General features: G+C 39.3%; 1 protein-coding gene across 3 annotated transcripts in view; it reads right to left on the reverse strand.

The window, feature by feature from the left end:
• The window catches only part of ksr2 (kinase suppressor of ras 2), a 159,661-nt gene that overhangs the window by 125,524 nt on the left and 7,033 nt on the right, over window positions 1–27,104 (reverse strand). For all 3 annotated transcript variants that reach the window (XM_042000638.1, XM_042000637.1, XM_042000636.1), the window contains exons 2-3: window positions 12,658–12,798; window positions 7,547–7,697 (exon numbers count right to left, since the gene is read on the reverse strand). In XM_042000638.1, coding sequence (XP_041856572.1) covers window positions 7,547–7,697; window positions 12,658–12,798 — 292 coding nt within the window. The remainder of the gene's footprint in view (window positions 1–7,546; window positions 7,698–12,657; window positions 12,799–27,104) is intronic.

Genomic DNA, 27,104 nt, shown 5'->3' on the forward strand with positions numbered 1-27,104 from the left:
CCGTTGCTTCAAATAATGAGTCAGTTCATGGAGCTTATTAGTATCTTAGCAACTGCCTTGGCAAAATACTAACCTGGGTCTAATTTGTTAATTTCTTCTGTCACATAGTCTCACCTGAGCAAAAGCCTCAGACAAACCAAAAACAGCTTTTTGATAAATAAGATGAAGAAAACAGACCGATCACAACCCCTCTGAGAACTGCAATCAAAGCTGATTTGTAAGCCCTGTGCTTGTTAGTCTAACAAGTACATTTCAGAAGTTGCTTTCCTTGGAAAGCTTTGATCTTCAAATGAATATGTATAAAGTCCTGTAATTTATCAAAACTTCAAGAGGCTAAGAGGCATTTCACTGGGGTAGTAGCTTGTGTGATCATCCCCAATAATCAAATGCAGCTATGAATTTACATGAGGTTATTATTTTTACTTTACTGTTCATTTTTTCTTTAAATCTATTAGTTGATATTTAAAGTGCAAAGTGAAAAAAAATGCAAAAATGTATTCTTTTTTTGTCTGCATAAAAAGGATTATGTTTTAATAAGCAATCATTGTCCTTTTCTCCAGCCAAGTCAGGAAAAGCCATTAATCTTCACTGGATATTGTTGTAATCTGCTATATTAAAAATTGGGTATTGAGGGAAATTCTTTTTTTTTTTTATGATATATTAGTTGAGGGTTGAACCTTCAAAATGAATAAATCCAGACATTAAAGTAGAACTATGTAACTCTGACTTTAAAAATATGTGTTTCTGAATAAGTTTGATGGCACAGTGACATTTATTATGTACATTCCTGGAGACATCATTTCCCAGCAGCATCCCAAGGCTGAAAAACCACACTTTACAAATTTTACTTCTGGGACGCTGCATACCACTGACTTTTCTCTTTATGCATCATGTCACATGCTAGCAATTAGATATGAACAGACTGGCCATTTTGAATGTGCACAATGGCTCATTCAGCAAAGAAACATGGGAGGAAATTTTTAGAGGAAGCAAGGAAAAGAAATAGAGAAAAGGAAAGAGCAAGAGATAAGACTAAAGTCAGCGCCAGACTGACGCTTACTGACTTGAGAGAGCTCAGATTACAGGTAGGATGCAAGATGGATACCAAAACAGCCGTTGTTAGGGGATGCCTCACTGGGAAAATCTGCCAAAGTTCAGTTGTGTTATAAGTTTACTTTTACAGAACTTGTCTCTCTTTTCTTTGCCTCCTCCTGTAATGTGCTCTGATTCAAAGTGCCCAGTGTATTGCTGACATGATGTCAATCAAAACACAGCAGTCACGTGATGCTCCAGACATGAATCACAAAGTTGTGAAGCGTGATTTTTAAGCCTTGGGAGGCTACAAAGTAATAACAGTTTTTTTAAAATGTGTATAATAAATGTCAATGTGCCGTCAATCAAATCAGCAGAACAGAGTTATAAGGTCAGAAACTAATGTAATTTTGCTTTAATATATTTAATTTGGTTGGTTTGTTTATTCGGTTGATTGATTGTTCCAAATTCCCATGAAAACTTAGGAGATTTATGTACATTTATTAAGACTTTATTTGTCTCAGCATCTGTTTAAATGATTAAAAAAAAGAAAAAAATCAGATTTTTGGAGGAAATGTACGTTCTATTAACATCTATGAAGAACTATCTGAAAAATTAATGAAACTGGAAGAGAACAAACACTACAAAGAAACCACTTGACATGTCATTGGATGAACTATAAGTCAGTCACTGTTTATAATGTACAAATTTAATCTAATTACATCAACAAAGCAGAACCAGCTGCTGAAAAGTAAGAATCAACATTTTTCAATGAATAAATTAAAAATGCTGCTGAAATGACTGATAAAAGAAGTGTCTGTGCCATCCTTTTTAGAGAAATTATATAGAAAAAAAGATAAAATGACTTCTCCGGGCCTTAGGCCACAGATGCAAGAGAGGCCGACCTTTTTATTTAAATAAATAACATGGCTGAATTTTTCTTCTCACTTATCTTAGCAAGCGCTCGCTTTGTTAATATTTAACCTCATCATTAATCTTCTACTCACTCCACTCACCTGAATAACCCTGCATCTTCACATCAAGTGTAGGGCCAAACAACACACCTGGAGCATTTACGTCTGCTTCTCCTCTGCAGTGATTAATGCAAAAAGCACCCCCCCACCTCCACACACACCATTAACGGGGGCAAACTAAACATGCGCCAAAGCTTTGAGAGAAGCTGATAACAGCTTCATAATTGAACTAATTACCTCTAGATATGTTGCTTCTTTTGGCTAAATGGCAGTGAAATGCCACTGTAGCTGGTCTGTCTTGCTGCCATTGTAAACAGGATTTAGTGAAAAGGGCAATGGAAGTGTTCAATAAATGTGATGTCCCTTTATTTTTAATCTTGGTTCTTTTGAGTTGACGGTTTGTGAAACATTCTTGCAATGTAATCAGTAGGACTCGAAGTAAGACTGCTAATTAGTTAACAGTCACTAAGGACCACCTAGGGGTGTTTAGGAAGAAAAGTGCCAATGTTTCTTTTGGTGGTTTACCTTCCCTGTTGTATCTGAGCTATTGTTCTAACATGAGGATGCATCTTGCTTGCCTTCTGTTGTAATCACCTATTTCTTGCCTTCATTTTCACTTATTATTCAACATCCTCCCTCCTACATACTTCCTTTCCTCTCCTCTGATTCCTTGCACATATTCTCTGACTCTGCCAGTATTCATCTCTTTTCTCTTTTCTTGCTGGTGACATTTGAAAACAATAAGGTGTTTATATGCATGCAAAGCTGTCTCAGTGCAGGGCATGAAGACATTCCTTTCAGCTGTCAAGGATTACAGAGCAAAGTACAGAAGAGACCTGTCGCACAAAGCACATATCGATACTATTACTCTGATCAACAGAAGGATTCATATTAAAGATGTATGTGAGCATTTGTATAGATTTGTCTGGAGGGGCAGGCTGGATAATATGTGCACATTGCAGCACAGAGGACCAGCCTGCTGCCTCCAAATTGTATGACTCATCCTAACTGCAACTCGTGAACTGCAATCCCAAGAGCCTGTTGTGAAAAATTCTATTAACTTGCATTGGTTTCCTTCCTCCGTCATTACACCACAGAGCAACATACATCCACTTGTCATTTCCTCTATTTCTCCAAGATGTATGTGACATATAAACTGCCAAGACTGCAAAGTCTGTAAATGTCCATGTCTGCCAATTTTAACATAATTCCTTATGACTCATAAACTGAAGCAACACGTTTTCTTTGAGAAAAAAATATATAAGCACATAAATCTGTAAATCCTTCTATCAGCTTTAGTTCATGATGGATGATTATATATGTAGTTTTGTCTCAAAAATATTGTTCTTATAAAGCATCCTCCTCTCCTTGCCTGATAGCTTTAAAAAGCTAAATCTTTGCATGGGGGTGTTTAACCCTTAAAAACTTGTATTCGTCATGCATTCTTGAATTAATTCTGAAACACGAGAGCTCACTAAATCCCACCAATATACACACATGCATGAACACACAGATGTGCAAATGTGACAGTTTGAAAGCTATGACACATCTCCCTCTCCATCTGGGTAAGATTATGAAGGACGCCGCTCCCAGCCTTGTATTTTTCTCTGCTGAAAGTGCCTCTCACCGCTTTATGTGGTTGCGGTTCTGCTGTGGAGCATTTACACATCTCAAGCAACCCCCCCTTTTGAGAGCCCATTATTGGCTTCGCGTGGACCAGACCTTGTCTCTGGAGAGCCAGAGAAAAGAAGAAGATGAGGAAGATTGAAGCCACAAACGAGGGAAAGAGGCAGACATGGTTATGAAAACAATGTGGAAGAAAAAGAAAAACACAAACATAATGTTACAAAGACAGCCCAGACCTTCACTAACAATATCTGCTCATATAAGGGCTGTGGTGGTCAAAGAGGGTGGGTTATGGGATCAATAGTAGCATATGATAATTGTTCCTATAACAGATAAGTTATTTTTATCGAATTTGTACTAAAGAAAGAAAGAACTGTAAGTGTGTGATTTTTTTTTCTTCATGAAAGCTCCACTCCAAGCTGTGTCTGGTTTTGCAATGGATTGGATAATAATAGATCCTCAGTGTGAATCCTACCCAAGATGAGACAAGAATGGACACCTCTAAATCAGCGGGGAACACCAGAGCCATCCCATCGACACCAGAGTGTTTCAGTCACAAGGAGTTAAGACTTACAACAAAGTATTCAACACAGAGATCACTGCCACAAGACAGCACCTCTCAGGAGAGGAGAACTGGAGCAGTATCAGGCCTCAACATGCCCTACTCACTAGCAGGCTCAGCTTTAGTAAAGATTTTTATCTTTCATGCTCAGATATAGGTTAAGAAAACTTTTGGCAAGATTTTAAGATTTAAATGTGCTAAAGGATTTCAAAGTAGACATTTTCCAGCAAAACTGAACTCTGACTGCAGGGGGGGGAGCTTTTGTTAACATCAAGTGTTTCTCTGTTCAGGCCAGAGGGAAAAAGGAATCTGCATTATTGCAGCTTGCTGCTTTAAAAGACAGTGCTACTGTTGCAGCAGGAAGGCTTACTGTACATCGTTCAGCTGCTCACAAGAGACAGCTTGTGGTTTTTCTGTTTTGCTTGAATTTTACCATGTCCACATTCAATATCTTCCAAGTTAAAGGCCCTTCAGTCAAGTCTCACTGTATTTATTATAAAAACACAACTCAAATAATTCTTTAACATGTTTTCCAGCATGCAACACTCACTAGATTGGACTTGCTACTACAAAGAATTCAATTTATGAAGCATTTGTTGGGCTTTACTTCTCTTTGAATAAGAAATTTGGTCAACATGCAGCTGAGATATTTTGAAGTATATTAAATGAAAATGTCACTAACTCGCTGGTATAAGGATGCTATTTCATATAATGAGGAGGACAGAGAGCTTTTATCTCTTATACATAGTTTAGTTCAGCCCAACACTTGGGAAGATGTAACCAACGAAATCTAAGGATGTTTTTTCTGGTGTAGCAACAACATTAAGAAAAAACACACACACACAAAAAAAATCGCTTGTATGGTATTGTCTTTATACCCATTTGTCTGGTCTATGCACATGCTCCAGTATGAGCAATTTCCTTTTTTAATCAGATTTTTAAAAAAGGAGATTCTAGACTTCATAAACAACCCTTCAGACTGTCTTTCTTGGCAAAATCTGCACCTCTGTAACCAAAACTGAAGTAGAAAAAAACATGGAAGTTGAAGAAACAAATCCTGCAAAGCAACTGGAAAATGAGCATATGAACAAACACAGTGTGAATTTTTCTAGAGCCCAGCTGGTTTGGTATAGTATGGTTCTAAAGATGTACTGTTTGTCAGTGTGTCTGCAGCTATGTTAAACCTCTTCTGATAAGATACTCCCATAAGGGTTTTGTTAAAGGAAGAAAAACTACTTATCAAGTTAATTTGTGTAATTATTCAGCAGAGCCTTCTGTCTGAAAAGACATCTGTTACAGAGCAGAGTCTATGTGTGAGAAGAGAAGAGAAGAGAAGAGAAGAGAAGAGAAGAGAAGAGAAGAGAAGAGAAGAGAAGAGAAGAGAAGAGAAGAGAAGAGAAGAGAATGCGTAAAGGTCATTACTAAACCCACCATCCCAGCTTTAGTGATGCTTTACTGCCCTCATCTGGTTTATTTCTATCATTGCAAATGTTTTTCTTGTTACTGAAAGCAAAAGGTGGTCTGTTAAAGCCACCTGGTGGAGAAAAGGGAAATTGTCAGCAAAAATCAGAGCAGAGACTGCACCTGATAATGGCATTGTTAGAAAGCCTTGCTCTACAGCTGCTTTTGTTAGCTGCAAGCGAGAGAAAATAAAGTTGAATCTTTTATATGGAAGACAATTTCTGCCATAATAGCACATAATGTGTATGGTGTTGTCCATACTTGAAGTTTTTTATACAATAAAGCTCCACAAAAACATAAAAATGGAAAAAGAAAATAAAACTAAATAATTAAAGTTTGATTCAAAGACTTTTCGGGGAAGATGTCTCTGATTTACCTTGAAGTAGTGTTATGAAAAAAACATTGTATTTTCATTCAAACAAGAACTGTGGTCATGGAACAGAAGTAAAGATGCAGTAGCACTAATCCATAGTTACTGTGACGGATGAGGTAATTAGCTGATTACTCACACCTATAATTTTCCACTTTTAGATAATTGGCATTGTGGTACGGACCAGCAATTATTTCATGAAACTTGTAAACAAAAACACAAACAAATAATTAAAAATGAATAACATAATGGAATGAGACAGACAGACAGACAGACAGACAGACAGACAGACAGATAGACAGATAGATAGATAGATAGATAGATAGATAGATAGATAGATAGATAGATAGATAGATAGATAGATAGACCTTTTGTTTTCTGTTAGTCTTTTACTGTATAGTTTAAAAATTAAAAAGTAAAAACAGATTTTAAAAAAGCAAAAAGTTGGGACATTGTGTAAAATGTCAATACAGAAAAAGGTTGCAATGATTTTCTCATCACATTAAACAATATTTTATTCACAAAAAAATATAGAAAACATATCAAATGCTGAAAGACAGATTTTCTGGTAATTAATGTTAAGTTTCACAGCACAAAAAAGTTGGGACAGGGTCAACAAAAGGTTTGAAAAATAAGTGGTTTTAAAGAAGAAACTGCAGGAATAGGATGCAACTAATGAGTTAGTGACATCAGTAGGATGACTGAGTATCAAAAAAGTTGAGTCTCTAATCATAAGAAAACACCTCTGTGAGCAATGGAGTAAAAGGTGGAAATTTATACTGGACACAAGTATGTTTGATGGCCCTCATGAAATACTGCATTAGGCATGATCCTATCATGGAAATCACTGCATGGACTCACAAAACAGAAATCATTTTCTTTAAATACAATTTGCTGTGCCATCCACAATGCACATTAAAGCTCGGGCTTGCATATTGATGCTGAATGATCTACAAAGATTTTCAAGCAGCATATGCTCCAGCTTAATTATATCTTTTTCAGGGAACGTCTTACATATTTCAGAAAGACAAGGCTGAAATGAACATTATGACTCTATTACAACAGCTGCATGGAGGAAGTCCAAGTTCTGAACTGGCCTGCATGTCTGTGCTCTGTTCGCTCTAATGTGAATAAATATTGATCTATGGTATTTAAAAATCATTGCATTTTGGTTTTTATGATTATCAATTTTATACAGAATCAAACTTTTGGGGGGAATTAACTTTATTTATAGAAGTGTTCCCTATGAAGATTTGAATTAGTCATTTTCACATTTGTTATCATTTTATATTGCACTCCACTTGCTGTCAGTAGCTTGACGACACTCAGCAAGAGATTAAGCAATCTATTAAGATAGTATATGTTCAAATAAATGTGGAATCTTTTTTATAAAAGTAACACGGTGATGACACCTTAAACAGGCATCTTTTTGTTGCTGTGTGAGTATTTTTGTGCAGGACCTGTTATAGTAAGCACTGTGTTTTTGGATAACAAGTATAACTGTTTCAGTTCAACCCTCACCCAGCTGGTGAGCCTTTCTGAGGCAGGTGAGGGAAGCGTTGAGTCGGGCACATTCCTCTTCATTGGCACCAAACTTCTGCAGAAGTTCACACACTTGCTCCTCGCTCATCTCCAACAGGCCCTCCAGAGTCACCTCACCCGGGCTCATCTCCTGAAAACATGCACACATGAGATGCACTGAAATGACACAAACCCATCTACTTACAACATTCAGATCCTATTTTGTCACATCAAGGCCATTCTCAGGGTAATTGTCAAAAGTCAAACGTGCTAAAAGACGATGAAGAAAAAAACATAAGCTGTAAACTCTATTTCTACACATATTAGTCAGACAGCGGCATATGGTTCTTTTTACCTTTAATGACTTAATAATGTAACAATGTTTGTGTAAATTAGAAGCTGTGATATTGTGAACTTCTATTAAAAGACTTTTGACCTTAGTTTTGCTTCAGTTGTAAAAAAAAAATCATATTGCTCATAACTCTATATCTCTACATTTTTCACCTTCTGTCTGGAAGGATTTGTAGTAGCTTTGTAGTAACTTTTCAGCTAATCGATTTCTATTTGAAACAAACTGATTCTAACCCTACCAAGTTAATCAAATCCACTTAACTTGCCTTTAACTTAATCAAATTAGCAAATGCTGAATATTTGCGAAAGTAATGACTCTGTTTCATTGTTTTTTAATGATCCAAAAGTGGGGTGGGATTGTACAGGGTATTAGATTTTGTCAAAAGACCAGCTTCTGCAGCTTGTCCATGAGCTTCTTTGAGTTTGTTGTTTTCAAATTTATGCACATCATTATATTACATGAATGTATTTGCCTGACTTGTTCATCCAAAACGTCTTAGAAATAAGGGAGAGTTTCAGTTATTTTGCAGTTTAATATCTTGCCCATTGGCACAGTTTGCCTCTCTTCCTTGCTCTGTTAGATTTAACAACTTCCACCAACAATAGAATATAACCTGGCAAAACCTGCCACAGGTACACAAGAGCAGGAGAGTGTTTCCATACATTATTCCCATAATCCCAAATGCTACCAAAACCCTGAAGTTAAAATACGACAGAACCAGAGTTGGATCCAATACAAGTAACAAACTCCTGCATAAGATGTGTCGCTACACACTGCAGAGTGTTTACAATAATTATATCCCCATTTATTAAATTACTTTACTGGTTTCAATATATCAGTAATAAACCAAGAGCCCCTTTCCTTGATATAAAATTGGGGTGGTTTTGTTTTATTAATGCATATTTCATAACAAATATTAACCGTATTACAACCTCAATTCCAAAAAAGTTGAGACGCTTTGTACAAAAACAGAATTTGATGATTTGAAGATCTTATAAACCCATTTTCTATTTGCAATAGAACAAAAACAACAAATCAGGTGTTAAAACTGAGATATTTTACCAGATAACAAGCTGGATCCTCCCTCTTTAGTCTGCAGAACACAGCTTCCATGTTTTCCAAAAGATTTACCTATTTTGATTCATCTGACCACATAACAAATGTTTACTTTTCCTCATACTGTTTTAAATGAGCGTTGACCCAGAGAGGACAGCACCCTTTCTTATTGTGTTCACATCTAGCTTCTTCTTTGCAGAATAAAGCTTTAACCTGCAGTTGCAGATTGCACAGTGAACTATGTTCATGGACAGTGTATGGGGGTATTTTTCTGTCTTTAATCAAGAGCACAGTTGTTTGCTTTGAGAGCAAGATTTCTGGTTTTCACGCTCAAATATCATCTTGCTCTCTCTCAAAACTCTGCTCTCACACTCAGAAAGTCCCTCTTATTTTCAAATATATTGTTCTTCCTTTCAAAACTCTGCGGTCAGACTTGGTCTCTTTCCCTCACACTCAGACACTTTCTCTGCTCTCTCAAAACTTCTGCTCTTGGATATTTTTTCCTCTCTCTTGGGTTGCTGAAAGAGCTGTCTGTCAAACCTCCTCCAGCCAATAGAATACGAGATAATTCGAGCAAATCGTCCTCACCTTCTTCAGGGTGCGCTTGTTTTACTTAACACAGTGACTCCACACTCTTAGCCCAGATTTTGTTTGAACATAAAGTTTTTAGTAGTGACTAATTATCATTTTATGTTTTATATAACAGTGTCTCATTAATAAAACAAATAAGTTGTTTCTAATAGTTTTCTACATTGTGCAGTGTAATAATAATGATTAGCAAAGACAACTCAACATGTTACGTTTCTGTCACAGGGGGCGGGGCTATTTTCAAAACTCAACATATCCCTACCGCAAAGGCTCATGGGAGATGCAGATTTAAAGTTCTGCTGTCTTTGAATTTTAAACTTGGCACAATGAATGAAAAGGATGGTACAGGAAATGAAAGCCACCGCCAGCATCTAATTTTATACTTAGTGTATTAATAAAATAAAATTATAGTCATGCTGTTTTCTCAGTACTGCTGATTGTTACTCAGTACTGGGCTAGGAGTGTGGAGTCACTGTGTTAAGTAAAACAAGCGCACCCTGAAGAAGGTGAGGACGATTTGCTCGAATTATCTCTTATTCTATTGGCTGGAGGAGGTTTGACAGACAGCTCTTTCAGCAACCCAAGAGAGAGGAAAAAATATCCAAGAGCAGAAGTTTTGAGAGAGCAGAGAATGTGTCTGAGTGTGAGGGAAAGAGACCAAGTCTGACCGCAGAGTTTTGAAAGGAAGAACAATATATTTGAAAGCAAGGGGACTTTCTGAGTGTGAGAGCAGAGTTTTGAGAGAGAGCAAGATGATATTTGAGCATGAAATCTTGCTCTCAAAGCAAACAATTGTGCCCTTGATGAAAGATAGAAAAGTACCCCCACAACAGTGCTTTCTGGAAGTATTCCTGCGCCCATATAATGATTTCCAGTAAAGAATTTGGTCTGTTTAACATAGAGCCATCTGAGGGCCTGGAGATCACAAGCATGAAGGTTTGACTCTTTTGATGGTATTTAGATGGTGAGATCTTCAAAGTCTTCACAACTTTTTCTCGAGGAACATTTTTAAAAAAGTCCCACAATTTTTACACAGTTTGTAACGGATTGGTGAACCTCTGCCCATCTTTACATCTGAGAGGCTCTGCTGCTCATCCAGCTGTTTTTGATCTCTCAGTTATGTCCCCAACTTTTTTTTTTTGAGGAATTCTTACCCCCAAATTCCAAAGTAGCCAATATTTTCCATGAAATGGTAAAATGTCTCAGTTTCAACATCTGATATGTTGTTTTTGTTACACTGAGAATAAAATATGGATTCATGAGACGTCTAATTCATTGCATTCTGTTTATCTGAACTTTTTCTGGAAATGGAGATGTAGATAGATTCCTGCACACATTGTCAATGTTTTCCAAAGTTGTGCTAAACTTTGAATTGTCCTTACTTTGTGGGTGAAAATGCAAAAATAGGCAACATTAACCACTTTTTGGGGTGTGTTTGTGAAGTCTAACGCTATCAAACCTTCTTTTTAGTTTTTTGGTCATATCAAAGAGGACATCATTTTACTTTTTATTTACCATTGAGGTAGGAATAGTTGATAGTGACCTGGATTTCATTAAATTGAACCACACAATTTATTCACCCCATGATCATGTATGAGAAGGTAATATTACACAGTTGAATAATGACTTTTACAAAGTTATTGTTTATATTTTTTAATACTTCAAAATTGATAAAGCTATGGAGTTTTTCCTCATTAGAAACAAAAAGCATTATCTAAGTTGGAGGATAGAGCAGCCTACTTTCCAATACCTACAATTAGTACATTTTCATGATTTTACACAAGCTAACAGCCTAAGCCTTAGCTCTTCACTTTTCATTTATTCAGTCAAAACTTTCTGAAAAAAGTTTCCTATATGTAAAAGAATACAGTTTTTAAAATTAAATAAAGTATAAATACAAAGAATATATCGACCTAGTAGGCTTGAGTAGTGCCTACTGAAGCACAGTTAAAGTTAATAGCTCAGCTGTTATAATGTTTCAAGGGATATTGGAGCCAAAAGTAAGATTTTAACCTGTTAAGCTCTCAGCTACACCAGTATGAGGGATTCAGCTATAAAAGCTCCCCAGTGACAATGATGATTTACTATCCCTTTATTATGTATGTGTGGAGTTTGCATGTTCTCCCATGTATGCGTGGTTCTCTCTGGGAACTCCTGCTTCCTCCCACCATCAAAAGACATGCATGCTAGGTTAATTGTTTACTCTAAATTCTGCCTAAAAGTGAGTATGAATATTAGTTTGTTGTCTCCATGTTGGCCCTGCAATGAACTGTCGACTTGTCTAGGGTGTACCCTGCTTCTTGCCTGCTAATTGCTGGGATAGGTTCCAACTGGTACCCTGCACATCTGGAAAGGCTCCATCAATATTAAAAGGTATGTACAGATTTTACATTTTTTCATGGCCTTGAAAATTTCTCTAAGAATGCTTTACTGTATACTGCATCTATCAAAACAGCATGGCTTCACATGATAATAGTCCAGTTTCTGGACTGACATGCTTGCAGTTCAGACCTTTCAACAATTGAAAAGATATGAAGCATCATCAAACAAAAAGAGAAACAAAGACCATGGACGCTTGAGCTGGGACAAATTTACAGGAACCCCAAAGTATATGTGATTTCCTCAGATCTCATGTGTTTACTGTTAAAGGAAGAGAGGATGATACTCTGTGGTGACCATGTCCCAACTTTACAGTACATTGTATACAGTGTCACCCCTTCATTAAAATCAGTAAAGAAAAAAGATTAAGTCTAAGTTTTAATATTTGACAAATAAAAGAACAACACACACACCTTGTTTCATTTCTCAGTTATTTTGGTTGGTGCTCACTCCCTGCTTGTTAGGTCTTTTTATTGAGTTTTTTTTAACACTTGCTTCTCCTTTATTGTTTGTTAAAGCAAAATATTCGGTGATTATTAAATAGTGTATCTAGATTTTATAAAAAATAAGACACTTTTCCCCATTGCTCTTTTTTTTTTTTTTTAGAGTGAGTTAATTTTAGCAACAGGATAACTCTGAATTGTATTCTAACATCAGAATTTGTCATGAAGGTGAAGAAAAAATTTCTATTATCTGGGAGAACACTTGTGTTAGTATACATGGTGACACACCCCACCTCTGTGACCTCTTTCCTCAAGTTGACGATGCGGAACCAGTGTCCGAGGCGGGGGAAGTCCTCAAGCTCGGCACTGCGCTCCTCTAAGGCCACTTTGCACTTACAGGACAGCTGGCGGCTGAAGTACTTCACCAACTTCCCCTGCAAAGGAAAGGAGAGGGACAAAGTGAGAAAAGTCTGCAGATGTAGAGTCACTGCTCTCAGTTTGTTTAGTATAGTTTTAAAATATGTTCAATAATAGCATAGCTGCAAAAGGTATAAAATGCATATTTCATTTTTCAGTACCACAAAAATGTGGGATGTCAGTATGGTCTTAATTTCAGAGAAGGCTGATGCACTGAAGAACAGCAAATGGGAAATCATTAACAAAAGATTGTGTTGTTCTGTCAAGGAAATCAGTTCCAAAGAAAAGCAAAAACCTAAATTTTGATTTTATAAAAAGTGTAAACATTTCAATCATTTTATGTTATAAAAGAAATAAAAAAAAAAACCACCCAAACGAACAAGAATTTCACCTCAGCAAGCAAGTTGCAGTCACGTTCATGTTTTTACCCTGAATGCACACATTTAAGTAAGTTTTCTGTCACCATTTACTTTCTCTGGAAATGCACTTCACTCTTTAAAAAGGTAAAACTTTGAGGCATGAATGCTGAGCGACCCGTGTTAGGCTGCGAACAGTTAAGGTTGCAAAAACCAAGGAGAAAATACACAAATTAGTATAGAGTTACTTTTGAAATTCAGTAACAGTACAGTTTTTAAAAGTGTTATATATTAGAACTCTTTGGCCACATACGTCTAATCAACTCATCTCTAAATTCAAGCTAACCTTGTGGTTTCACATTTAAGTAAACAGATTTATGTGAATGTGGGGTGGAATAAAAGAATTAAATAAGCATAATGGAATCAAGCAAATACATTTTTTAGCATTGAAATAAAAATGTTTTAAAATTTATTTAATGTATATTGATTCCTGTTGCAGCCATCCATCCATCCATCCATTTTCTTCCACTTCTTCCACTCCACATCTGGGGTCAGGTCGCGGGGTCAGGTGCCTAACCTGGGAAACCCAGACTTCGCTCTCCCTGGCCACATTCAACAGCTCCTGAGGCAGAGATGTAGTCCCTCCAGCGTGTCCTGGGTCTTCCCCGGGGACTCTTTCCGGTGGGACATGCCCAGAACACTTTACCAGGAAGGCGTCCAGATGCCCGAACCACCTGGCTCCTGTCGATGTGGAGGAGCAGTGACTCTACTCTGAGCCCCTCCCAGATCATCGAGCTTCTCACCCTATCTCTAAGGGAGAGCCCGGCCACCCTGCAGAGAAAACTCATTGAATTCGCTTGAATTCGCGATCTCATTCTTTCGGTCACTACCCACAGTTTGTGACCGTAGATCGATAAATCGAGAGCTTTGCCTTTTGGCTCAGCTCCTTCTTCACCATGACAGACAGATGCAGATTCCGCATCACAGCAGATGCTGCGCCGATCCTCCTGTCGATCTCCTGCTTCATCCTTCCCTCACTTGTGAACAAGACCCCGAGATACGTGAACTCCTCCACTTGGAGCAGGACCTCATTCCCGACCCAGAATGAGCACTCCACCCTTTTCCGGCTGAGGACCATGGTCTCAGATTTGAAGGTGCTGCTTCTCATCCCAGCCACTTCACCCTTGGCTGCAAATCACTCCAGCGAGAGCTGAAGTTCACAGCCCAATCCTGAGGCCACCAAACCGGATCCCCTCAACACCTTGGCTGCGTCTAGAAATTCTGTCCATAAAAGTTTTGAACATATAACAAAGGGCAGCCTTGGTGGAGTCCAACCCTCATCCAAAATGATTCTTACTGTCGGCAATGCGGACCCAGCTCTGACATCGGTCGTACAGGGACCGGACAGCTCGTACAAGGGGGTCCAGCACTCCATAGTCCTGGACAACCCCCCACAGGAGTCCCCGGGGGACACGGTCGAACTCCTTCTCCAAGTCCACAAAGCACATGTAGACTAGGTGATCAAACTCCCATGCCCTGTCCAAGAGGGTGTAGAGCTGGCCCACTGTTCCACGACTGGGAAGAAAACCACATTACTCCTCAATCCGAGGTTTGATTATCTGATGGACCCTTCTCTCCAGGTCCTGAAGACCCCACGCCAGGGTCTCCCAACTCTGCTTCCTTCTCTGAAGACATGTCAGTGAGATTATGGAGGTCTTCAACGTATTCCCTCCACCAACCCACAATGTCCCGAGTCGAGGTCAGCAGCCCCCCATCCCCACTGTACACAGTGTTGATGGAGCACTGCTTTCTGCTCTTGAGCCGCCAGATGGTGGACCAGAATGTTCTCGAAGCCGCCTGGAAGTCATTCTCCAAATTCCTCCCATGCCTGAGTTTTTAAGTCACTCCTGTTGCAGTATTCCAGTTATTTATTTGTTGTGTATGATGTGTACATTTTCATTATTTTAGTCACAATTAATTAATTAATTCTTCTTTTCAGTATTTTAATCATATTTGAAAAACAGTTGTACTTAAAGGTTCCACACAATGAATGTCGTGTTCTGCTTGAAGAAGCTATGGCTGCTCATTTGTCTTGACTGACTATGATAACACTTGCACTCTAATGATTCAGGATCCAGTTTACAGCCCATCTGTTTTTCCAAATCCAAAGCTTGAAAGAAGGTGTTATACCACATGGAATGTCATGGAAAATTTGTTAATATTTTTGCTTTTCATTGAGGTTGAAAATAGTTGTGAATGTTTTGTTAACCCTATAACCATGTATGAGGGAGTATTCTAAAGTTGTTTTTTTCCTGTGTAAAAACAAAAAGCATTGTCTAAGTTGGAGGATAGAGTAGCCTACTTTCCAATACCTACAGTTAGTACATTTTCATGATTTTACATAAGTCTTCATAGACTTGGCTATTCACTTTTCTTTTATTCAGTCAACGCTTTCTAAAAAGTTTCCTACTTGTAAAAGCTTTTAATTGACTGGATTACAGTTTTTAGAATTGAATAAAGTATAAATACAAAGAATACGTCAACCTAGATAGGCCGACTGAATTACTGTTAAAGTTAATCGCTCAGTTATGATGTTTCAAGGGATACTGTAAGCAAAAGTAAGATTTTAACCAGAAAAACTAGTATAAAACTAGTATAACGCTGTCAGTTAAGCTATACCAGTATGGGAAGAATGAGATCAACTTTCCAGTGACAATGATGATTTAGTATCCATTCATTATGAATGGTCTGTGACAAAACATTCAAGACTAGACAAAAAACTAAAAAAGAAATAAACGGAACAGGTAATGTGTTTTTGTTTTTTTTTTAAGTGTTGAAGCAGTTTGTGAAAACCAACGGCAAAAGAGCTGGGATGCTGTATAATGAATGAATTATTTTTTAATTAAAAACAAAGATTATCTTTAGATCCTTATGTAGCATTGCATTATAATTATATATATTATTCGGACATGGAAATCATTTTTAATCATCACTATTAATTTGTTCATACATTTATGATCTAATGAATTATTATTTAATACATGATTCGTACATGTATTTAATGTGTTTATTTAAAATTCATAAAATTACTGGTTGTCTCTACAGCTCTAAATTTTATGTGGTTTTATTTCATAGCAAAGTAATAACGAAAAACAACAGCCTATAGTCAAATATCGCTTTTCTGCTCCTGTCATGGTTCATGGCAGCAGGAGATGAAGAGGTAGGACCCAAATGCAGGATGCACACAAGGACACAGATGGACATAAGATTGGAAATACTTGGTAAAATAAAAGGTGTTACAAGTGCAGGGAATTCCAGACTGACCTGACCAGGCCAGGACCAGACCAGGACCAGACCAGACCAGACAGGACAGGAGCATAAATACTGAGGGACTAACTACAAATTAGAAACTGGTGTGACAATTAGGATTCAGAAAACAGGTGAACAGGAAGTAAATAAAACTGACTGCACAAGGGGTTAACTCTAAAAAATAAAAGATACAGCGGACTTAAAGAGCAGAAACTACAGAATATGGAAAGCAACTGAAATGCAAACAACACTAAAGCTGAACACATTGCTCCTCAGCCAGTTGGACCTCCATTTCTCACAGAGCTCTTACTTACTTCGAGTTTACAAATAACATATTTTGACTGACACACAACAACAGAAGGGGTACATTAAATTTTACTAAGCAACAGCAAAGAGATGGTGCAGGTTAAATTACAACTAAGAACATATTTTATGATCTTGTGGAAACAAGGGAGATAATAATTCAGGGGAGAAGTCTTATCTTATACTGATAAAACATGAAAGCATGAAAGACACATTAACACCCAGCAATGAAGCAGTTATTATAGTGATTAGACACCAATAGAAACACATTTTTAGTTAATATATTTAATTTTTCTCTCATTGACCTTTGATTTTGTTACACACAACACCTTCAAACAGTCATGAATTGGGCTAAGCTATGATCATTTGTATCCTGCTCATCTGTGTATCAAAGTCTTTCTAAATGAAACCATCTAGGTCAATCATAACATGATACAGAATATGTCCTTTACTCAAGTTTACATGCTCAGTAAACTGGAAACTTTTACTTTTCTTTACACTGCTCATGAGCTATACCACAATGTGCTATGCATTAGAGCATAAATCTGGTAGTACTAGAATGCAAAACCTCAAAGGTACAATTTCTCATTCAATCTCAGATTTTGCAGGGAATTTCTGTCACACGCCTGACTCAGAGTACAAATCTCCAGCCTCCTCATCTTTATCTTCCTAACTTCAAGTTCAAATTATGCTGGATTTGCTGCCCTCCAGAAATGGGAAGTTAAGACCCTTTCTCTTTTGCTCTTGCTTTGTTATCAGCAGCACTTACATAGTTTACTAAAAACAGACATTAAATAGTAAAAGGTCTTTGTCTGCAAGATCTTTTTCTTGTGTTTTATATCCCCACTAGGAAATATGAATTTTAAAAGGTGCTCTTTAGATTACCCATATGCAAGTTGGAGATTCCAATTTTTATCCTTGAATACACCATCAGTGGCTCTACTAAAAAACATTAAGTTAAATGTTGCACATACAAGCAACAATTCTTAATGTTAGCAAAAAAATGTGCAGAAGAATGAACCGACAGTAAAGCTCAGGGTTTCTGGAGCTGATTTGTGTTTGACCTCAGGAAATAGCACCGGCATTTTTAAAAAGAAATGGATTAATTTGTCTCAGGACAATGCAAGATTAGTGCGTTGTTTTCACATGTATGCTCTCTGGTGGTTGATTATACTCAGACCTTGTATATAATTTAAGTATGTAAAACATTTTTGTTTCTGACTCTGTGAGGTGGTACTTATTATACGCCTCTCATCACTGCATGCAGGACCAGCATCTTTGTTGCTGGGCTGTTGTGTGTATAAACACTTGGTTTGATTGAAAACTATGTTAAAATAAGGTCCAGGCTCACTGAGTGTGACGTTATGCTTGAGGACTTAAAATGATGCCTGTGGATGGCCCCATTCCAAAAGTACACCTACAAAATGACTGCTAGAAAATAGATAGTGCTGGCCTACATCAGTACATACCAAAGTAGAAACCAGTGGAGGAGGGACCAGCAAGTCACCTCTGAATGCAGAAAACCCTACAGTAAAAGCTGCCCACGACTGCTAACTCGCTGCTTGATAAGGCGGCTGCTCAGTCCACACCTACAGAGAAACACATTTACCCTGGCAAATGTGTTACTGTTTCTCACACTTTTATATCTAATGTATCAGGCTAAATCCACAGTAGAGCTTACTGATTTTACATGCATGTATGAAATATCAGGTTAAATTTCTTTATTAGTTATAAATGTAAGCTTGTCGAGTTGTCAGTCATTGATTGTTTGATTGACTGATTAATTCATTACTGGAACCAAAGGATAACATGCTAAAGTATAAAACGTATTTCCAGCATGGTACTTGGTGTTATTAACTAAGACAAGAGCAAGTGAGCTTTACTCTACATAGACATACAGGGTTCACAAAAGTTCACACTTAAAAAAAAAAACTGAAATATGGAAAGAACCACAGGTAATTTGCTTCATACTGTACATTCATGGTTATTTTAGGATGTATTTTATTGACTTTAGGGATGCTTTGATCTAACAAAAGACTTTGATGTTATTATATATCAGTCTCGGTGGTGGCTGAAGTACGATCAATGTATAGTGCTAGGCATGTTCTGATGTATGGGCCAAGCCCATTTATTTTTCATCATAGAGTACACCTACTTATAAATCTCCGAAATATATCACATTCATTTGTGTCCAACAAGTGATTTTTTTTTTTTTTTTTTAATAAAGGCATTTATAAATCTCTGCCTCTCACTGTCTACTGTAGTACTTGGTACCTTCATATTATGGGTTGGTACCATTCAGTGTGAGACACAAACACAGGTATTTTACAGAGTTTTTCCCTTCTGCATTCCCATAAACACTGCAACACAACGTACAAAAAAATTTCTATGCACATAAACAAAATGGTAGTTGTGTGTGTGTACAACATTGCTGAAAGGGCTGACAAGGAATCTAATGTTTGGGCAAAGCCGCTCAGACAAATGCAAAAGTTACATCCTGAAAATATACAAATTCCTTCACTGGTCGAGAGCAAAAAACATCTTTTTCTAAAAATTGTCCCACCAGTTCCCGTTGACTGGGTCCAGTCCAAAACTGGCAATGTTGACAACAGGTTCGGTGTATTTGGAGAATTAGCAAGTCCTGTTAGCAAGGTTAGCGCCAGTGTTATCATGGCTAGGTTGCTGTTTTAATGTAGAAAAAAGACCTTTGCACATATTCTGACATTTAGCAAAACAACTGCAGCAAAAAGCAGCATAAAAAAAAAACAAGAGGGCTGCAGCACATAATTTGACATCACAAGGTCAGAACATAATGTCTTTCCAGTCCATATGTTTTAAACCTCAAGAGTGCATTTGCATGTGAACAACGTGCAAACAGAGAGAAAGTCTGCAGTTTCCCCTCAACTACTAGGGGGTGGTGTTTAATTTTCTGTGGTCTGTCTATGGCGGATAGTGGCCTGGGGTTATTTAAGGTCAAACATCCTATCACTTAGATGTTGTTAATTAAAAGAGACAAAACAGTGTTTCTACTGCACTCAGTCAAAGAATTTGAGTTTTGCTTAATAAGAATGTTACTTAATGGAAATGGAAAGCAATTAAATAAATGTTACTCCAATTTTACACATCAGAGGAAGATTGATCATTAGCCCAACTGAGTTAACGTAGGAACAATGCCAGTAACAACAATTAACAAGCAGCTTCTTAGTGGGATGCAAATTCTACAACTGTTGTCCTCAACTTCATGCTTCTTTTTGTTCCCTTCCTGATTCTCTTTCTCTTCTCTTTCCTTCCCTGGTCACATGTCAGCTACACTGCTCAGCACTGCCCCGCGATTTCCGGTGGTATTGTGTCAAGCAACAGATAGCTAAGTTCCCTGAAAATGGACCAAACCGGCTGCATATCCGTCTTCTGCGTCGAACATACATGGACCTTCAGTTCTTGATGTCAAGCACAAGCAAATATGTGATAAAGTACAAATACTGGTATTTATTGCCCATTTTTATTTCACGTATATATGGTAGAGAAATTCTATGTATCATAGTAGATGTTTCATCATTACTCCTAAAAATCAAATCAGAGCAGATATTGATAGTTGCCCTCATTAGCATATTGATTAACTTGTTTGCATTTATCACAAATATCTGTAAGTGGATGCAGCTGCCTCATCTGCAGCAATGACTGCATTATAGGTAACTACTTCAAAGTTGTGTACATGTGTACTGTCTTCTTATATGTGCATTGCTTTGTTTTCCCTTAATAGGAAATAGGTAAAGTCTTTTCACGCAAAAGGTGGCGTGAAATTGTCATGTTTCCTCTTTCTGAGTGTAGTATATCAAATTCATAAGTAATTCAAAAAGCTATAAATAAAACTTATGCCAAGATTAGGTAGTTAATAGCAGAATGAAGGACAAACAGCATTTAACTCTCACACTGGAGGTTTTGGTTTGAGTCCTGTCAACAAGAAACCATTGCATATTTCAAAAGTAAATTTTTTTATGTTTTTACCATCATTTGTTCATTATTTTTGCTTCTTCCAATCTCTGCCCACTGTAACTTTAATTTTGTAATGCATGCAGTTTAGGTTTACCTTTAAAAGGAAAAAAATTTGTTTAATAAAAAGCTAAAGAAACTCATTAGTGGGAACAATGTTGCTACTGACCTTCACATTATTTTTATTAATGCTCCTGGTGAAATTTGTAAAATGAACAACAAAGTCTAATCCATCCTAAAGCACTGATCTGGCAAAGTAAAAACCCAGAATAGACTGAACATACTGCACACCATGTGTCTAAGCATAAGCTGCATGGGCTAACAGGCCAACAATAACATGCCACAACTATCACAGCTTTATAACACTACATTATTTTTACATTCTGCCTGCTTTTGTGCACACTTCTACACATGCAGAACCTGTCTGCTAATGTAACATGTGTCTTAAAAATCATCATGCTACACACAGTCATGCATATAAATCTGGAAACACTCTCATTCTGCATTTTAAATATTTACACATTCCCATTCCAATTTCCTTCAAGAGTAAATAAAGTAGGAATTAATTTCATTTCACTAATTTAATGCTATTTCATTTCATGCTGCTGTACCAGAGATGAGTTTCACATCAACCAGAACTGACAAAGTGAGCCCGATTGCATTGGTGCCTCAAAAGCAAGTCTACAAAGGGTTTTGCTACCACTTGGGGACAGTCACAGAAATTTGTGGGACAGTCTCAGGTGTGGATTGCTTTTTGCTGTGGTGGCTGGAATTGTTTTCAGATATGTTTCCATGGTCAAGGATTATAAATAAGATGTGGCATCTATCCTAATGATGGAAATAGACAGTGATATTAGCCTGAAGTATATATATGGGTTGGTAACTGGGTGGGCTGTTGGGCCTTTTGGAGCTTTTCTCAGGTGAGTGACCATATGGCATGGCAGAGGAATGCACTCTCCGAGTGCTTCCATTTCCTTTAGCTATGCGCCTCATACAATACAGACAGTAGTCATAATGGACACAGAATTGCTCAGTGAAAAAGTAAAACTAAGACTGTGGCAATGCTGCAGGAAAATGTAGCTCTTTTTTAACCATATGAAACCATATCTGATTTCTTATTTATTTATTTGTTTAGTTTATTGACAGTCTGAATGTTTTAAATTCACTCCAGGCCGCTGTAACATGAAGTACTATATATATGTATATATATATATATAAATCCAATGCTTTTTCAAAGCAACCTCAGTCTGAATGGTCATGTCATGTTTCCTCAGACTTCTACATCACTGAAGTGAGACAAATGCTGATGAAGGCAGGATGCAGCAGGATCAACTGTAAGCAATGAACAAAATGTTATATCATCATTTTAGGGGCTCTAGTTACACATCAACATTTTTTCATACACAAAAATGATCCACACACACAAACATCCACATTTACCTGCGTAAACACAGCGTGCTGTGTGCGATGTCTTGTCTTCTTGTGTACATGCAAGAGCTGTAGATGGTTTATACTGCAGTCTGACAGAGGTCCAGCCACATGAAAAAATTTGTTTCAGTAAGATCTGCTGTGTCAACGTAGCCATGAAGTCAAAATAATGAAGATTGTAGACAAATAATCAGTGCTGTTATTGCAGCAACATTTTATTATTGTACCTGAGGTACATCTGATTTCTTGTCATTTTACAATAGTATGTGGTCAAATAACCCATATAACTGCAAGTCAAGCTGTTGATAAAAGAGTGCAATATTTTCTTTTAAGTGTAAAAGAAACACATCCACTTTAATATGTTTAGATAATTAAATCTCAAAACATCTAATAAGTTTTTATAGTTTAGGCAGAAAGAAAACAACTAAATCATGCATCTGTTTTGCTAAAATGATGTGCTGTTCCTTTAAGAAGACTTACAAACTAGATGAGCCCATATCGTGCTATTCCCCTTTGAGACATGAGCCACACTGACCTCTTCACAACTGCTATTCTGTTAATCCTGATAACCTAGAACACTTAATGAATCTACAGCAGATTGTCACTTCCACTGCAGCTTTATCTGATCTGTTCAGCTAGAGCCCTGTTCTTTCCTGCATTACAATCTCCACAATCCAAGCTTACTCACAGGAATAGTAAATATTAAGAAAGCAGACGTGTTTGAGCTCAGCCTGAGGAAATATGTGAGTTCAACTTTGCTTAATGTAAATGCTCAACTGTTCAACTTGTAGTATCCAAGTTTAGCTCACTGAGCTGCAGAATACTGTAGTGATTAATCATTTATAACCCACATTTGTATGTAAAATTTAATCAGGGGGAAAAAAAAAGTTAGATCCTGAGGACATTGTACTTTCTAACTTTGCTTTTTGTATATTAGATTATGCATATTACAATCACTTGCAGATTTCCAGCTGAATTCTGACTTAATTCCCCTCAATTAGACCTCAAAAATTAGATTAAAAAAACATGCACCATCTTCAAGGTTTTACATATCCAAGCATGATAAACTATTTCCTAGCTCTCAACGGGGCCCTATACTACAAAGTAGGATTGGTGACTTAGGTATCCTGAGGCTGTTTAACTTCTTACCAGGTTGTATCATTCTTGCAAATTATGCAGTAAAAGATGTTAGAAAGTCCTGTGGTTTGTTCAGACGCAACTTTGCAAGTTTAAGCTGTGCTGACATGTTCTTTTTAGAGAGAGGAAGGTTCTCCAGTAATCTGTTCAAATAGGACAAACCTGTTCAGCCTTTTTGTCATCGGACTGTCACCTAACTTTAATATGCTAACTGAGGCCTGTAGAGTCTGAGATGTCGCTCTTTAAATTTTTTCATTTCTCTAAACATTGGTTGGAATGACCTTCGGGTTAACCTGCTGGGATGTGCACTCCTTGGAAGATTGGGAACTGTCTTGAATGTTTTCCAATTGTTCTTTAAATTTCTTTTTTTGAGTTTTATTGATGGTTAGAAACTTGTGTAAAAGCGAATAGGTTGTGAATGTTTAAGCTTTAGTCTTCTAATTTTTTCCTTTCTCTCTCATATACTCTACACTTCATCAACAAATCTTTGGCACACTCATGTTGATTGCATACCCTATTCTAATACAAATAATAATCGTTGTTAATGTTCAAGTGTTCCTGCCATGTTTTTGTTATGATGGTTTAACGTCATAACAACATCAAAACACTCCTATGATGACGACAAATCATGGACCCAGGTATCCCTTGCCCAGATGTGAGTCACCGGGGCCCCCCTCTGGAGCCAGGCCTGGAGATGGGGCACGGAGGCGAGCACTTGGTGGCCCGGCCTTTGCCCATGGGGCTTGGTCGGGCTCAGCCCAAAAGGGTGACATGGGCCCCACCTCCCGTGGGCTCACCACCTGCAGGAAGGGCCATAGGGGTCAGGTGCAGTGTGAGCTGGGCGGCTGCCAGAAGTAGGGACCCTGGCGGTCTGATCCTCAGCTGCAGAAGCTAGCTCTAGGGACGTGGAATGTCACCTCTCTGGCGGGGAAGGAGCCTGAGCTGGTTTGTGAGGTTGAGCGGTTCCAGCTAGATATAATTGGACTCACCTCAATGCACAGCTTTGGCTCTGGAACCACTGTCCTTGAGAGGGGCTGGACCCTTTTCCATTCTGGAGTTGCTCCCGATGAGAGGCACCGAGAAGGTGTTAGCATGCACATTGCCCCCCAACTTGGCACCTGTACGTTGGGGTTTACCCTGGTGGACGAAAGGGTAGCCTCCCTCCACCTTCAGGTGCGGGACGGGTCCTGACTGTTGTTTGTGCTTATGCACCAAACAGCAGTTCAGAGTACCCACCATTTTTTGGAGTCCTTGGAGGGGGTGTTGGAGAGCACTCCTTCCGGACAATCCCTTGTTCTGCTGGGGGACTTCAATGCCCACATGGGTAATAACAGCGAGATCTGGAGCAGCGTGATTGGGAGGAATGGCCCCCTAATCTAGTGGTGTTTTGTTGTTAGACTTCTGTGCTCGTCATGGATTGTCCATAACGAACACCTTGTTTAGGCATAAGAATGTCCACATGTGCACTTGGCACCAGGACACTCTAGGCCGCAGTTCGATGATCGACTTTGTAGTTGTTTTGTGTGACTTGGGGCCGCATGTCTTGGACACTCGGGTGAAGAGAGGGGCAGAGCTGTCAACTGATCACAACCTGGTGATGAGTTGGCTCAGATGGTGGGGAGGATGCTGGTCAGGCCTGGCAGACCCAAGTGTATTGTGAGTGTCTGCTGGGAATGTCTGACTGTGTCCCCTGTCAGAAAAAGTTTCAACTCCCATCTCCAGCAGAGCTTCAAACATGTCCCAGGTGAGGCGGGGGACATTGAGTCCGAATGGGCTGTGTTACGTGCCTCTATTGGTGAGGCAGCCAGCCGCAGCTGTGGCCGCAAGGTCATCGGTGCCTGTCATGGCAGTAACCCCCGAACTCGTTGGTGGACACCAGCAGTAAGGGATGCCGTCAAGCTGAAGAAGGAGTCCTATCAGGACATTTGGCCTGTGGGACTCCAGAGGCAGCTGATGGGTATCGGCAGGCTAAGCGGAACACAGCTTTGGCAGTTGCTAAGGCAAAAACTCGGGCATGGGAGGAGTTTGGAGAGGCTATGGAGAATGACTTCCGGATGGCTTTGAGGAGATTCTGGTCCACCGGCAGCTCAGGAAGGGAGAGCAGCGCTCCATCAACACTGTGTACAGTGGGGATGGGGGGCTGCTGACTTCATTTCGGGCATTGTGAGGCAGCGGAGGGAATACTTCGAAGACCTTCTGAATCCCACCAACAAGTCTTCCGATGAGGAAGCAGAGTCTTGGGACCCTGGTGTTGGCTCTCTCATCTCTGGGGCTGAGGTCGCTGAGGTGGTTAAAAAGCTCCTCTGTGGCAGGGCCCCACGGGTGGATGAGGTCCGCCCGGAGTTTCTTAATGGTTTGGATGCTGTAGGGCTGTCTTGGTTGACATGCCTCTGCAGCATTGCGTGGACATTGGGGAAAGTTCCCCCGGACTGGCAGACTGGGGTGGTGATCCCTCTTCAAAAAGGGGGACTGGAGGGTGTGCTCCAACTACAGAGGGTTCACACTCCTTAGCCTCCCTGGTAAGGTCTATTCAGGGGTGCTGGAGAGGAGGGGCCATCAGATAGTCGAACCTCGGATTGAGGAGGAGCAGTGTGGTTTTTGTCCTGGTCATGGAACAGTGGACCAGCTCTACACTCTCTCCAGGGTCTTGGAGGGGGCATGGAAGTTAGCTCAACCAGTCTACATGTGTTTTGTGGACTTGGAGAAGGCGCTCGACCGTGTCCCCCAGGGACTCCTGTGGGGGGTACTCCGGGAGTATGGAGTGCCGGACCCTCTTGTACGAGCTGTCCGGTCCCTGTATGACTGGTGTCAGAGCTTGCTCCGCATTGCCGGCTGTAAATCAGAATTGTTTCCGATGTGGGTTGGACACCGCCAAGGCTGCCTTTTTTCACCAATTCTGTTCATACCTTTTATGGTTAGGTGCAGCCGAGATGTTGAGGGGATCCGGTTTGGTGGCCTCAGGATTGGGTCTCTGCTCTTTGCTGATGATGTGGTTCTGTTGGCTTCATTGGGCCGTGATCTTCAGCTCTCACTGGAGCGATTTGCAGCCAAGTGTGAAGCAGCTGGGATGAGAAGCAGCACCTCCAAATCATGGTCCTCAGCCAGAAAAGGGTGGAGTGCCTTCTCCGGGTTGGCAGTGAAGGAGTTCACATACCTCAGGGTCTTGTTCACGAGTGAGGGAAGGATGAAGCAGGAGATCGACAGGCGGATCGGTGCACGCCTGCAGTGATGTGGACTCTGCATCAGTCAGTTGTGGCGAAGAGGGAGCTGAACCAAAATACAAAGCTCTCACCTATGGTCACATGGGTAATGACTGAAAGAACAAGATTGCGAATACAAGCGGCCAAAATTATTTTTTTCCCGCAGAGTGGCCAGGCTCTCCGTTAAGGATAGGGTGAGAAGCTTGGTGATCCGGGAGGGGCTCAGTGTAGAGTCGCTGCTCCTCCGCATCAAGAGGAGCCAGATGAGGTGGCTCGGGCATCTGGTCAGGATGCTTCCTGGACACCTCCCTGGTGAGGTGTTCCGGGCAAGTCCCACCGGAAAGAGGCCCCGGGGAAGACCCAGGACACGCTGAGTGGACTACATCTTTCGGCTGGCCTGGGAACAGCTCGGGATCCCCCCAGATGAGCTGGTGAATGTGGCCGGGGAGAGGGAAGTCTGGGTTTCCGTGCTTAGGCAGATAAGCGGCAGACAATAGATGGATGGATGGATGGATGGATGGTTTAACATCTGCTTGCTTCATGGAATCTACACGTCAACTGTTTGGCTATTTTAGTGTTTGTTTTGCCAATATGTCAACA

This window comes from Melanotaenia boesemani, chromosome 11 (assembly GCF_017639745.1).
Source record: "Melanotaenia boesemani isolate fMelBoe1 chromosome 11, fMelBoe1.pri, whole genome shotgun sequence".
Taxonomy (NCBI): Eukaryota; Metazoa; Chordata; class Actinopteri; order Atheriniformes; family Melanotaeniidae; genus Melanotaenia; species Melanotaenia boesemani.